The sequence below is a fragment of the Anticarsia gemmatalis genome, chromosome 27 (assembly GCF_050436995.1).
Source record: "Anticarsia gemmatalis isolate Benzon Research Colony breed Stoneville strain chromosome 27, ilAntGemm2 primary, whole genome shotgun sequence".
Taxonomy (NCBI): domain Eukaryota; kingdom Metazoa; phylum Arthropoda; class Insecta; order Lepidoptera; family Erebidae; genus Anticarsia; species Anticarsia gemmatalis.
In genome coordinates this window covers 4146588-4162108 of record NC_134771.1, presented here as the reverse complement: position 1 = coordinate 4162108, position 15521 = coordinate 4146588, and the positions used below count along the sequence as shown (strand labels likewise).

General features: G+C 45.3%; 1 protein-coding gene across 1 annotated transcript in view; it reads left to right on the top strand.

Annotated features, from left to right (window-relative positions):
* The first annotated feature begins 1118 nt into the window (after positions 1–1118).
* The window catches only part of LOC142984407 (uncharacterized), a 28715-nt gene continuing 14312 nt past the window's right edge, over positions 1119–15521 (top strand). Inside the window, exons 1-11 of the mRNA XM_076131962.1 lie at positions 1119–1301; positions 2952–3151; positions 3908–4171; positions 4461–4730; positions 5241–5519; positions 5706–6080; positions 6169–6525; positions 6825–7841; positions 8140–13182; positions 14062–14334; positions 14861–15082. Of these exons, the coding sequence (XP_075988077.1) occupies positions 2954–3151; positions 3908–4171; positions 4461–4730; positions 5241–5519; positions 5706–6080; positions 6169–6525; positions 6825–7841; positions 8140–13182; positions 14062–14334; positions 14861–15082 (8298 nt within the window). The 5' untranslated portion in view covers positions 1119–1301; positions 2952–2953. The remainder of the gene's footprint in view (positions 1302–2951; positions 3152–3907; positions 4172–4460; positions 4731–5240; positions 5520–5705; positions 6081–6168; positions 6526–6824; positions 7842–8139; positions 13183–14061; positions 14335–14860; positions 15083–15521) is intronic.

Sequence of the window (15521 nt, the reverse complement as noted above, 5' to 3'; positions counted from 1 at the left end):
TTAAAATCTTTGGACTATTTGCAGAAATCCAGGAATATTATAACAGAAGCTGCCAGAGAAATTACCGCAGCGTATCTGTTTAGGCATCCGATTCTTTAAAAATTAGGTAAGTTTTTTTATTCCTTTAAGCTTAAAGTCAAATACACTACAGTGTACCCTTTGTTGGAGTCTCAAATAAATAAAAAAATACACAGGATTTGCGATGTCCTAGGACTGCTTTGCTATTTTTGTGATACAGTTAACAACAGTAAAGTTTATCCATTACTCTTGAGGTTATTTTAATTAAGATTTTGCTTAATTTCATATTTGAATATTCATGTAAATAAGAATACCTACAGGAAAATCTTAAAACAACCTTAAACCGGCATCAACAAAAGAAAATATGTATTCTCTTAGTAGAGGAAAACCTTTGAAGTTCGGCAGATATCTTAAATTCGCTGCTTTAGCTTGGTAGTAAATTTTACTAGTATTCCTAAATACATTATGAAATAAAGATTGAAAATGACGACAGTTATTTTCGAAGCTGATAAAAATACGCTTTTGACGACAATGGCGATCGATTTACTGCATAAAACTTATCAAATACGATTGTACGGCCATTTTTTTGCACCAAAACTCCTTGTCTTGCACAAAAATCAATTCGATTATCTAAATTTAGCAGAATTTCGGCACACCCCCGTTCACTGGCACCATACTGTCTACGAAGAAATCGATATTAATATAATAATTTGATAATTACTCAATTAACAGATAAAAGGATTAATTATTAACAAATCACGACTCCAAAGGTAATAACGCTTCTAACATTTTTATTGCGAAAATAATTTTAAGAAAGAGAATACATACGTGACTGAAAAAAGTCACTTGAAAAAAAAGTAAATATAAAAATAAAAAAAGTTATTTGAAACCAGAAACTAGGCTCGAATTGTGTATTCTAATTTCAAAATAAACGTCAAGAAGAAAAAAGAAACAAAAGGTTATAAAAAAGAAGGAAATTAAATTTAAAAAATCGAAGGTAATTTTTTTTTAAGTTCGGTTACAACAAAAAGGTTCTAATCAGCCTAATGTAAAACACAAAGTAGTGACGTGTTTTGATCAAACGATAGGGCTGAGTAGCAATATCGATATATTTGCAGATACGGTCTATTCCACGTTCATTACCGAAAAGTGATTTACATAAAGACCAGTTACTGTTGAAATTATATTGGGACTCGAGAAAGTTGAAAGTGCGTTTGGACAAAGTGTTATATAGATGTTAGCTTGATGTTTAATTTATTGGATAGTTCGATACACATATTTCGGTAAGTTTTTGATTATTACTTTAAATCGTATTAAAGACGTTTTTGAAAGCTTTATTGCGTCACAATTTAATCAAAAGTCAGCTTAATTACCAAAATGAAAAATAAACAATTTTCAAGATTGTTTTTGCATAGCATGGCAGACGTTAAATTTCTTAACGTCTGTCATGCTGCTGAAAGAAATAAAATTCCTAATAGTCATCTTTTTGCTTTCTTTTTTTGCCTATAATAGGTACGAAACTCGTGATTACAATAAACGTGCAAAATATGAAAAAAAAACCGTTTTCTTTGACGAAAAGTAGTGTCCATTTTATGAGGCGTAATTGACTTTTATACACAGCCACGCCTATATTTTTGTGTGTAAAGTACCCAGTGAATCCTGATTTAGATACAATTGATGAATCTCTCTTTTCGGTACTATTTTACTATTCATATTTTTGCGAAATGGTAAGTTTCTAGATCTAGTTTTTTAAGCCAATTAATCTATTCTCTTTATTACAAGTAAGATTACCAAAAATATTGATGCAAGTTTGTAAATTCTATAATTTCGTAAATAATATAAAAAGTCTCTTTATAATGGCTTGTTTGTCTGTCTGTCTGTCTTACTTTTCTTTTCAATAATATTGATTCAAAAGCGCTTTATCAAAACGCATTTTCAATACATTGATCCCAATATTCTGTAGTCTGGAGTAGTTTATTTTAAACCGATACTTCAAAGCTGACCTAATAAGATTCGTGAAATGCATTTCCCATTCACTTGATATTGATTCGAGTTGCTTGCACGTATTTATTTAAATCCTCCTATATTTTATAAAAGAGGTGCATTTGTTTCAATCTCACCTTATTTCTGAAAAAATATTTTTTAAAATCAAAACTTTTACCCTTTTTTAAGTAAGTTGAAAGGTCTAGAAAGCTTGAAATGTTTAGCAAACTTGGCTCAAGCTATGTTCCGCCCGCGTTGATTTTCTTTTGTTGCAAATGGCCCCTGTCTTTTCTCTGACATTATACCTTGCCTATTTGTATCAGCTACAAATTGTGCATTAGTTTTAAAATAAGCATAATCATGCAGTAACACATTCAAATTATTTTGTAATAATAGTCCGGGTTTATAATATTAGCATAGTTTTAAAAACCGTATTTTTCTTGAGCGACACTCCGCAGTGGTGAAAGACAATGACGTCATTATGGATTATATATTTCGGACAAAAGTTTTGTCGTATGAAATTCTGTTCAAAATTGCGTAAGCTTTTTCTTTCCCGAATTAGCCAAACTGCGCTACATTAAAAATTTAAAGTTGGAGTAATCCAAAGTTAGACATAGTGTCACGAAACTGCCTGAACAGCGTTTTTCTGAACCTTTCATTATTTTGACGTAGTACTTGGTAAAATAAAAAAGAGTGCTCTACGTTTCAAACTCGATATGAAACAAATTGTTTCTACTGCCAAAAAACAAGCACTGATAAAAAATATATTGGTTGCATAATGAAATGTTATTTCTTGAAATAATTGTACCCTGAATAACTCTCTTTTAGCCTTCCTTTTGACACTTAAAATAACTTTTATTGGGTAACCTAGCCCTAAGTCATCTTCTTTTAGAAGACACGTCACGAGGTTCATTATTTCTCCATCTTTAAAGAAGTATATTTCCTTCCAGATATGTACAAAGCGATAATCATATTAACACTGATAGCTGCGTCATCAGCCCAGTATTTGCCTAACGGCTGCCCCTCAAACTTCCACATACATCTCCTGCTGCCACACGAGACAGACTGCAGCAAATACTACCAGTGCAGCAATGGAAATAAAATTGAGATGCCTTGCGCGCCGGGGACGCAATTTGACTCAGTGTCTCAAGTAAGTACTGAATATGCGCCCGTAGCCAGTTGAGCTCACCGGTCAGTAAACGATCTGTTGGCAAACCTCGGTCATTCCATAGATGGGTGACCGCATAGTGGTAATTGAACAGGGCTTCTCCGTGTTTCGGAGGGCACGTAAAAAGTCGGTCCCGGTTGTTGTCAATTAAGATAACAGTCGTTAAGCGATGTCAAAGGTCTTTCGGGCGGCGTGAACAACTTTGACACCAGGTTGACCATTAACCATACGATAGTTAGATAGATAGTAAGTACTGAATGTGGTTCACTCTTGGGATGGAAGCATCAGATTATGTGACTTAGAAGAAACTGAGCGGCTTCTTTGGCAATGCTTCGTGGCAATTTTTTTCTGAAAATATGTTTTACTACCTATTCCTATTGCTGAAGTGAAATGATTTTAATGACCTTCACAATTTGTTTTTAATTTTTTTCTCTATTTCGGCCCAATATTTTTATATTTTTGCATTTTTGTCGAAAGCTTTTCAATTTTCTCGTAAGCGTTACTTACGCAAGTCTTTATGAATGACGAACACCTTTTAACACTCACAAAAAGTGACATCTTTCAAGGTCAGTCAAGGTCACCGTTATGGTGTACCATTTTAATTTGGCCGAATTATTTATTGCTTATGACAATTATTTCAGTCCGGGAAAGAATATCTGATAGGTTTTCTCCCGGCCTGGAGTCTACCACGCTGGCCGCGGACTGAAGAATTCTCATAATATTTATTTTCAATTCTAGATATGTACCTGGCCATGGGCAGCAACATGCCACACAACGCCTTCATCAACAGATTCTCCATCACCAACAACTCCTACTTCAACAACATCAACAACAACAACAACAACAGTAGCGCCAACACTACCAAACGGTTGTCCATCGGACTTCAGTATACATTTGTTGTTGCCTCATCCAACGGATTGTAGTAAATTCTATCAATGCAGCAATGGATTCAAAATTGAAAGAGATTGTGCTCCGGGCACTCTCTTCGATAGTAATTTCCAGGTAATTATTTTGTTTATTTCGTGACGTCACAATTAGCTTGATTGCAATTATTTTTTGTCAAACTTTAAAAGAAATATGTTTAAATTTTAATACTATTGTAATTTGACCGTGTTAAAGTATACGCTGCCTCCATATTTTTTTACTAATAATTACATCTAATTAATTATTATACTCTATATGAGTCAAATTTTATAAGACTGTTGACTTTAGAGCAGTAAATTATCTATTTGCATATAAAATATTTCAAGCATTTCTAGACCCACATACTAAAAAGTCTTTCCATTTTCAGGGCTGCAATTTACCACTATTTGTTACATGCGCGCCTGGTGCAACAACATCAACAGCAGCGCCATCAACACCAACAACTCCCGTTCCAACAACAACTCCTTTCTCAACAACAACGGAGATGGCGTTCCTACCGAACGGTTGTCCTGCAAACATGCATATACATTATTTATTACCACATGAATACGATTGTGCTAAGTTCTATCAGTGCACTCATGGGATTAAAGTTGAGAAAGATTGCGGGCCCGGTACCTGGTTTGACTATGATATACAGGTAAGATATGCCTGTTTTTATTATAGGTACTGTATCACAAGATGTATGGATGTGAATGAGGCAAGGGAAGTTTGTAAGAATGTATGATTACAGACTTGCGTTGGGCGGCCAAGTGGCGTTATTTGGTCTTTACTTACCCCTATGGGGAAAAGGCGTGAAAATATGAATGTATGTATGTATGGCAAGATGTATGAATATGAATGTAGTAAAATTTGAAGCTGTTACTAATACATTGATAATACTATGTCCATACTAAAGATTGACTATCTTATCACACTGTCACAATTGAAAAAGATAAATAAATTTAGATTATTTCAAAGAGGTTTTTACATACATGCATAAATCAATTTTTTTTTCGTAGTCCGTAGATCTTTTTTGCAAAAATGCTTATTATTTATAGAAAATACTTTCAGACATAACCATGAATGTAATTCGAAGTTAATGAAAAAATAATCTTTATGAAGCATAATTATGTCCAAACACAATCTTCTATAATTTATATTTTTTTAGGTCTGTAACCACATCCACCTAGTCAACTGTACAATGGGTTCAACAACTTTAGCTCCAACAACACCTACACAACAACCAACAACACAATCTTCTACAACACAATCAACGACTCCTTTCCCAACAACACCAGAGTTTTTACCAAACGGATGTCCGGTGGACTACACAGTAGAACAGCTATTACCCCATGAATACGACTGTGGGAAGTATTACCAGTGTACTCATGGTAACAAAGTGGAAAGACCTTGTCCTGGTGGCCTTTGGTTTTATTTTGAAAAGCAGGTGAGTTTTTTTTTACATTTAGGGACAGTTGCATAGATTATTAATAAGTGTCAGATAACCTATCCGATAGATAAAATGAAATGTTTAAAACTGATTTCTGTAGCGTTTTTCTGCAAAGATCTGATTGTTCTCAAATAAAACAAGAAATAATATCTTTCAATTATTTACACGCTAATATTTTTACAGGAATGTGACTGGCCCAACCAAGCAGAGTGCCCTCTATCTAGGCCTACAACACCAGCGCCTATTACTCCGGAACCAACAACTCCCGAGCCAACAACTCCAGTACCAACGACTCCCGATCCAACAACACCAGCGCCTACTACTCCGGAACTAACAACTCCAGCGCCAACAACACAATCGTCTACAACAACACAATCGACTACAACACAGGCCCCAACAACGCCAATTGAGTTCTTACCTAACGGATGTCCGGTGGACTACACAGTAGAACAGCTATTACCACATGAATACGACTGTGGGAAGTACTATCAGTGTACTCATGGTAACAAAGTGGAAAGACCTTGTCCTGGTGGCCTTTGGTTTTATTTTGATAAACAGGTGAGTGTTTTTGCAAAGACGTTTGATTGTTCTTAAATAAAATACGGAATAAAATCTGAGAATAATTTACATGAAAATATTTTTACAGGAATGTGACTGGCCAAACCAAGCAGAGTGCCCTCTATCTAGGCCGACAACACCAGCGCCTATTACTCCGAAACCAACGACTCCCGAGCCAACAACTCCAGTACTAACAACTCCCCAGCCAACAACACCCGCGCCTACTACTCCGGAACTAACAACTCCAGCGCCAACAACACAATCGACTACAACACAGGCCCCAACAACGCCAATTGAGTTTTTACCTAACGGATGTCCGGTTGACTACACTATAGAACAATTATTACCCCATGAATACGACTGTGGGAAGTATTACCAGTGTACTCATGGTAACAAAGTGGAAAGACCTTGTCCTGGTGGCCTTTGGTTTAATTTTGATAAACAGGTGGGTTTGTACTACTATTATTAACGCAATTTCTACGGCTTTTGGACAAGTGACAGATAACATATCCAATAGATAAAGTATAATGTAAGAAATTGGCATAATTTTAATGATAAGCAAACTGATTCCTTTTCAGAAGTTATAAAGCCGAGGCTTATATTTTATTTACCTCAGAGCTCTTTCTCAATAGAGTTTTTCCGAGAAGGCTTCTAATGTTATTAAATGAAACTCGGCCAAAACACCAAGCGTTAGAAAAAAATTAAATAAGTAAAAAACCTGTTTACACGCTCATGTTTTTACAGGAATGTGACTGGCCAAACCAGGCAGTGTGTCCTCTGTCGACAACAACACCAGCGCCTCCTACTCCGGAGCCAACAACACCAGTACCCACAACTCCCGAGCCAACAACACCAGCGCCTACTACTCCAGCGCCTACTACTCCGGAGCCAACAACACCAGCGCCCACTACGCCGGAGCCAACAACACCAGCGCCTACTACTCCGGAACCAACAACTCCAGAGCCAACAACACCGGCGCCTACTACTCCGGAGCCAACAACTCCGGTGCCTACTACTCCGGAGCCAACAACACCAGCGCCTACCACTCCGGAGCCAACAACACCAGCGCCTACCACTCCGGAGCCAACAACACCAGCGCCTACTACTCCGGAGCCAACAACACCAGCTCCTACTACTCCGGAACCAACAACACCAGTGCCTACTACTCCGGAACCAACAACACCGGCGCCTACTACTCCGGAGACAACAACTCCAGCGCCTACTACTCCGGAGCCAACTACACCAGCACCTACTACTCCGGAGCCAACAACTCCAGCGCCTACTACTCCGGAGCCAACAACACCAGCGCCTACTACTCCGGAACTAACAACTCCGGCACCTACTACTCCGGAGCCAACAACTCCAGAGCCAACAACACCAGCGCCTACTACTCCGGAACCAACAACTCCGGAGCCAACGACACCAGCGCCCACTACTCCGGAGCCAACAACACCAGCGCCCACTACTCCGGAGCCAACCACTCCGGAGCCCACTACACCAGATCCAACAACACCAGGCCCAACTACTCCGGAACCAACAACTCCGGCGTCAACAACTACTGAAGTCCCAACAACACAATCGACTACAACACAGGCCCCAACAACACCTATAGAAACGTTACCAAACGGATGTCCGGCGGACTTCACAATAGATTACTTACTACCCCATGAATACGACTGTGGGAAGTACTATCAGTGTGTCCATGGCAACAAAGTGGAAAGAATTTGTCCTGCCGGCCTTTGGTTTGATTTTGATAAACAGGTGAGTTTTTTATAACATTTAGAACCATTTTATGGCTTGTGGATATGTGTCAGATATACTATCTTATAGATAAAGTGACTTATTGTGTTTGACGGTGCTAAAATTTAACTTAATAAACTAAACAATTCTTATTAAGAAGTGGTAAAGCCGAGGCTTAGATTTCACTCAACTAAGGGCCCTTTCCAAAGTCATTTGATTGTTCTTAAATGTAACACAGCCATAACAACGTCAAGCATTATTTAAAGAAACCTTCCTAAATGAATATCTTTAAATTATTTACACGGTAACAATTTTACAGGAATGTGACTGGCCAAACCAAGCACAGTGTCCTCTTTCAACAACAACAACACAGGAGCCTCTAACAACAACACAAGAACCAACTACTCTGGAACCAACGACTCCCGAGCCAACAACACCTGCACCCACAACCCCGGAACTAACAACAGCGGAGCCCACTACACCGGTGCCAACAACAGCTGAGCCCACTACACCGGAGCCAACCACTCTGGAGCCCACTACTCCGGAACCAACAACAGCTGAGCCCACTACTCTGGAACCAACAACAGCGGAGCCCACTACACCGGAGCCAACCACTCCGGAACCAACAACAGCTGAGCCCACTACACCGGAGCCAACCACTCCGGAGCCCACTACTCCGGAACCAACAACAGTTGAGCCCACTACTCTGGAACCAACAACAGCGGAGCCCACTACACCGGAGCCAACCACTCCGGAACCAACAACAGCGGAGCCCACTACACCGGAGCCAAACACTCCGGAGCCCACTACTCCGGAACCAACAACAGCTGAGCCCACTACACCGGAGCCAACCACTCCGGAGCCCACTACACCGGAACCAACAACAGCTGAGCCCACTACTCTGGAACCAACAACAGCGGAGCCCACTACACCGGAGCCAACCACTCCGGAACCAACAACAGCTGAGCCCACTACACCGGAGCCAACCACTCCGGAGCCCACTACTCCGGAACCAACAACAGCTGAGCCCAATACACCGGAGCCAACCACTCCGGAGCCCACTACACCGGAACCAACAACAGCGGAGCCCACTACACCGGAGCCCACTACGCCGGAGCCAACCACTCCTGAGCCCACTACTCCGGAACCAACAACAGCGGAGTCCACTACACCGGAGCCCACTACACCGGAACCAACAACAGCGGAGCCCACTACACCGGAACCAACAACAGCGGAGCCCACTACACCGGAGCCAACCACTCCAGAGCCCACTACTCCGGAACCAACAACAGCTGAGCCCACTACACCGGAGCCAACCACTCCGGAGCCCACTACTCCGGAACCAACAACAGCTGAGCCCACTACACCGGAGCCAACCACTCCGGAGCCCACTACACCGGAACCAACAACAGCGGAGCCCACTACACCGGAGCCCACTACGCCGGAGCCAACCACTCCTGAGCCCACTACTCCGGAACCAACAACAGCGGAGTCCACTACACCGGAGCCCACTACACCGGAACCAACAACAGCGGAGCCCACTACACCGGAACCAACAACAGCGGAGCCCACTACGCCGGAGCCAACCACTCCTGAGCCCACTACTCCGGAACCAACAACAGCGGAGCCCACTACACCGGAGCCCACTACTCCGGAACCAACAACAGCGGAGCCCACTTCACCGGAGCCCACTACACCGGAACCAACAACAGCGGAGCCCACTACACCGGAGCCAACCACTCCTGAGCCCACTACACCGGAGCCAACAACAGCTGAGCCCACTACACCGGAGCCAACCACTCCGGAGCCCACTACTCCGGAACCAACAACAGCTGTGCCCACTACTCTGGAACCAACAACAGCGGAGCCCACTACACCGGAGCCAACCACTCCGGAACCAACAACAGCTGAGCCCACTACACCGGAGCCAACCACTCCGGAGCCCACTACTCCGGAACCAACAACAGCTGAGCCCACTACACCGGAGCCAACCACTCCGGAGCCCACTACACCGGAACCAACAACAGCGGAGCCCACTACACCGGAGCCCACTACGCCGGAGCCAACCACTCCTGAGCCCACTACTCCGGAACCAACAACAGCGGAGTCCACTACACCGGAGCCAACCACTCCGGAACCAACAACAGCTGAGCCCACTACACCGGAGCCAACCACTCCGGAGCCCACTACTCCGGAACCAACAACAGCTGAGCCCACTACACCGGAGCCAACCACTCCGGAGCCCACTACACCGGAACCAACAACAGCGGAGCCCACTACACCGGAGCCCACTACGCCGGAGCCAACCACTCCTGAGCCCACTACTCCGGAACCAACAACAGCGGAGTCCACTACACCGGAGCCCACTACACCGGAACCAACAACAGCGGAGCCCACTACACCGGAACCAACAACAGCGGAGCCCACTACACCGGAGCCAACCACTCCGGAGCCCACTACTCCGGAACCAACAACAGCTGAGCCCACTACACCGGAGCCAACCACTCCGGAGCCCACTACACCGGAACCAACAACAGCGGAGCCCACTACACCGGAGCCAACCACTCCGGAGCCCACTACTCCGGAACCAACAACAGCGGAGCCCACTTCACCGGAGCCCACTACACCGGAACCAACAACAGTGGAGCCCACTACACCGGAGCCAACCACTCCTGAGCCCACTACACCGGAGCCAACCACTCCGGAGCCCACTACTCCGGAACCAACAACAGCTGAGCCCACTACACCGGAGCCAACCACTCCGGAGCCCACTACACCGGAACCAACAACAGCGGAGCCCACTACACCGGAGCCCACTACGCCGGAGCCAACCACTCCTGAGCCCACTACTCCGGAACCAACAACAGCGGAGTCCACTACACCGGAGCCCACTACTCCGGAACCAACAACAGCTGAGCCCACTACACCGGAGCCAACCACTCCGGAGCCCACTACACCGGAACCAACAACAGCGGAGCCCACTACACCGGAGCCAACCATTCCGGAGCTCACTACTCCGGAACCAACAACAGCGGAGCCCACCAAACCGGAGCCAACCACTCCGGAGCCCACTACTCCGGAACCAACAACAGCGGAGCCCACTACGCCGGAGCCCACTACGCCGGAGCCAACCACTCCTGAGCCCACTACTCCGGAACCAACAACAGCGGAGCCCACTACACCGGAGCCCACTACACCGGAGCCAACCACTCCGGAGCCCACTACACCGGAACCAACAACAGCTGAACCCACTACACCGGAGCCAACCACTCCGGAGCCCACTACTCCAGAACCAACAACAGCGGAGCCCACTACACCGGAGCCAACCACTCCTGAGCCCACTACTCCGGAACAAACAACAGCGGAGCCCACTACACCGGAGCCAACTACAGCGGAGCCCACTACACCGGAGCCAACCACTCCGGAGCCCACTACTCCGGAACCAACAACAGCTGAGCCCACTACACCGGAGCCAATCACTCCGGAGCCCACTACTCCGGAACCAACAACAGCGGAGCCCACTACACCGGAGCCAACCACTCCGGAGCCCACTACTCCGGAACCAACAACAGCGGAGCCCACTACACCGGAGCCTACTACACCGGAGCCAACCACTCCTGAGCCCACTACTCCGGAACCAACAACAGCGGAGCCCACTACACCGGAACCAACAACAGCTGAGCCCACTACACCGGAGCCAACTACTCCGGAACCAACAACAGCTGAGCCCACTACACCGGAGCCAACCACTCCGGAGCCCACTACTCCGGAACCAACAACAGCCGAGCCCACTACACCGGAGCCAACCACTCCGGAACCAACAACAGCTGAGCCCACTACACCGGAGCCAACCACTCCGGAACCAACAACAGCGGAGCCCACTACACCGGAGCCAACCACTCCGGAGCCCACTACTCCGGAACCAACAACAGCGGAGCCCACTATACCGGAGCCAACCACTCCGGAGCCCACTACTCCGGAACCAACAACAGCGGAGCCCACTACACCGGAGCCAACCACTCCGGAACCAACAACAGCGGAGCCCGCTACACCGGAGCCAACCACTCCGGAGCCCACTACACCGGAACCAACAACAGCGGAGCCCACTACACCGGAGCCAACCACTCCGGAGCCCACTACTCCGGAACCAACAACAGCGGAGCCCACTACACCGGAGCCAACTACACCGGAGCCAACCACTCCGGAGCCCACTACTCCGGAACCAACAACAGCGGAGCCCACTACACCGGAGCCAACCACTCCGGAGCCCACTACTCCGGAACCAACATCAGCGGAGCCCACTACACCGGAGCCCACTACACCGGAGCCAACCACTCCGGAGCCCATTACACCGGAACCAACAACAGCGGAGCCCACTACACCGGAGCCAACCACTCCTGAGCCCACTACTCCGGAACCAACAACAGCGGAGCCCACTACACCGGAGCCCACTACACCGGAGCCAACCACTCCGGAGCCCACTACTCCAGAACCAACAACAGCGGAGCCCACTACACCGGAGCCCACTACACCGGAGCCCACTACACCGGAGCCAATCACTCCTGAGCCCACTACTCCGGAACCAACAACAGCGGAACCCACTACACCGGAGCCAACAACAGCGGAGCCCACTACACCGGAGCCAACCACTCCGGAGCCCAATACTCCGGAACCAACAACAGCGGAGCCCACTACACCGGAGCCAACCACTCCGGAGCCCACTACACCGGAACCAACAACAGCTGAGCCCACTACTCTGGAACCAACAACAGCGGAGCCCACTACACCGGAGCCAACCACTCCGGAGCCCAATACTCCGGAACCAACAACAGCGGAGCCCACTACACCGGAGCCAACCACTCCGGAGCCCACTACACCGGAACCAACAACAGCTGAGCCCACTACTCTGGAACCAACAACAGCGGAGCCCACTACACCGGAGCCCACTACACCGGAACCAACAACAGCTGAGCCCACTACTCTGGAACCAACAACAGCGGAGCCCACTACACCGGAGCCAACCACTCCGGAACCAACAACAGCGGAGCCCACTACACCGGAGCCAACCACTCCGGAACCAACAACAGCTGAGCCGACTACACTGGAGCCAACCACTCCGGAGCCAACCACTCCAGAGCTAACTACACCTGAAGCTACCACTCTAGACCCGACTACTCCGGAACCAACAACTGAATCAACAACAGATGAGCCAACAACTCCCGAAGAGTTCAATCCTTGTCCACCCGGAGTTTACGGGAATGTTCCACATCCGGAACTATGTAATTCATTCTATCTATGCGTTAGTGGCGCTGCTGTGCAACTATGGTGTTTTGCGGGACTTGAATTTGATCCTATTTCGCAGGTAAGACATATTTTACTGTCCTTACTAATATTACAAATGCGAAAGTAACTCTGTCTGTCTGTTTGTCTGTTACTCAATCACACCTAAACTACTGAACCAATTCGCATGAAATTTGGTATGGAGATATTTTGATACCCGATTAAGGATATTGGCTACTTTTTTCCCCGGGAGAATGAGGCATTCCCATTGGAAAATTCAGATGGCGAACGAAGTCGCGTGTAAAAGCTAATATTAATATATATGCTATATACATACATAATATTCCAAAATTTTGGTGTCATACTCACTACGGCAATAAAATTGCTCATTGTTATTGACAAAAGTGCTGTGTAAGCAAGCAAATCATAATTTAGTATTATTAATGATGCTATAAAAAACAGAACACTTATCACTTCATATTCCTTTCCTTTCCGCAGTCTTTTCCTTTACGAAGTCGCACGTTTCGCCATTTACAATGGTAGTACTATGTTATTGTGAGCGTGCCTATTGCTATTTAGCGCATATGGTACTTAAATCTAGAATACTATTCATTAGGTAAAAGGTACATAAAGGGTACTTTTCCTCTGTGTTTCGAAAGGCACGTTAAATTGTAGGTCTCGGCTATCAGATTCAAAGATCTTTGACAGTCAATAACAGCATTAAGAAACCTGAAAATCTGATAACCAGTCTTATCGAGGAGTATTACAAACCAAATAACTGGGTTGTAGAGGTCAGATATGCAGTCGCTCCTTTAAAATTATTGTATTCAGCTGCATCCGGTGAGACTGGAAGCCAATCCAACTTTGTTTGAAAGAAAGGCTACCCTGATAATCAAGTATTTTTAATAATGCTATAAAAAACAGAACACTTAATCATCTCATATTCTATTCCTTTCCACAGAGTTGTGTACCAATCACCGAAGGAGGTTGCACGTTAGGACCGACTCCACCCCCAACAGGATCGACTTTAGACCCCTCAGAAACGACCACGGAAATGACGTACACGACCACAGAAGACACGAAAACGACAACCGAAGCCCCAGATTTATGTCCGATCGGTATTTGGGGTAATATACCTCACCCGGAGTATTGTAACTCGTTCTACTTGTGTGCCGGTGGAAGTACTATACAATTGTGGTGCGGTGAAGGATTGGAGTTCGATCCTGTGCAAGAGGTAAGTTTTGTAACCGACTTATATTAAGAAAATGTCGCCTAGGCTTGTTTTATTGTCGCATGGCGATGTGTTAGTGAGCCCTAAAATTCAAAATCCTTGGGTTAAATTGTTCTTGAGTCCTTTTTTATCATGGCAGGCTTGTTAACTATAGCTGGTAATTAAACCTGGAACTCGCTTTTCACATGGGTTAAACCATATTGGGTTTTAGCGTGAGAAACGTAAAATGGATTTCCAAAACTAATTATTGCCTAATTAAAAACATATGACGGCCTCCGTGGCATAGTGGTATAGGTAGTGTGGCTATACCACTACCATTACGACAGGAGATCGTAGGTTCGATCCCCAAAGGGAAAAACTTGTGTGCGATCTGATTTGGTTATACTCTGTGGCAGCTGTTTGTATGTTGGTAAAAGTCCCCGCGACACAACACCAATTCTTACTGCAAAACTTGTCTTCAAAAAATAAAATATCATATTTAACTCCACATACATTCCCAAGTATTCAATAAAAATCTATTATTTTCTAGACGTGCGTCCCTATAGCAATAGGCGGCTGCACCCTAGGCCCAGAGACCACAACGACGGAAGCGTCCTCGACGACATACAACCCCATCCATCGGCTCTGCCCTGATGGCGTTTGGGGCAACGTGCCGCACCCAGAGCTCTGCTACTCCTTCTATCTGTGCGCTGGTGATGAAATATTCCAGTTGTTCTGCAGCGATGGTTTTGAATTTGATCCCGTATCAAAGGTATGTATTTTTTGCCTTTACTATCCTAGGCAAAGGCTTCCCCCCAACAAGGGAGAGGTTAGGCCTTGAGTCCACCACGCTGGCCAAGTGCCGGTTAAGGACTTAATATATTCCCAAGACATATGTATGAACCAATTTTACGAGTGCAAAGTTCAACACCATGTTTTTCTTGACCGTTAGATAAAGCGTTAATTATTTCTTATACACACACACATACTATCTTTTTCTTTATTTTATTATTTTCCAAGATATTTTAGAAGTGACTGATATTTTGCTATTCAGTGCGACGACCGATTACTACTATTGTCAACTAAGCAATTTTTTTGCTAGACCCAATTTTCATAATTGTCATGTACCGCGTGCTTTGTTAGCCCATTCGGATCATTTTATCATTTTGTTGTCAAATGCAAAAAGTATCCATTGTGTATTAGAGTAACTT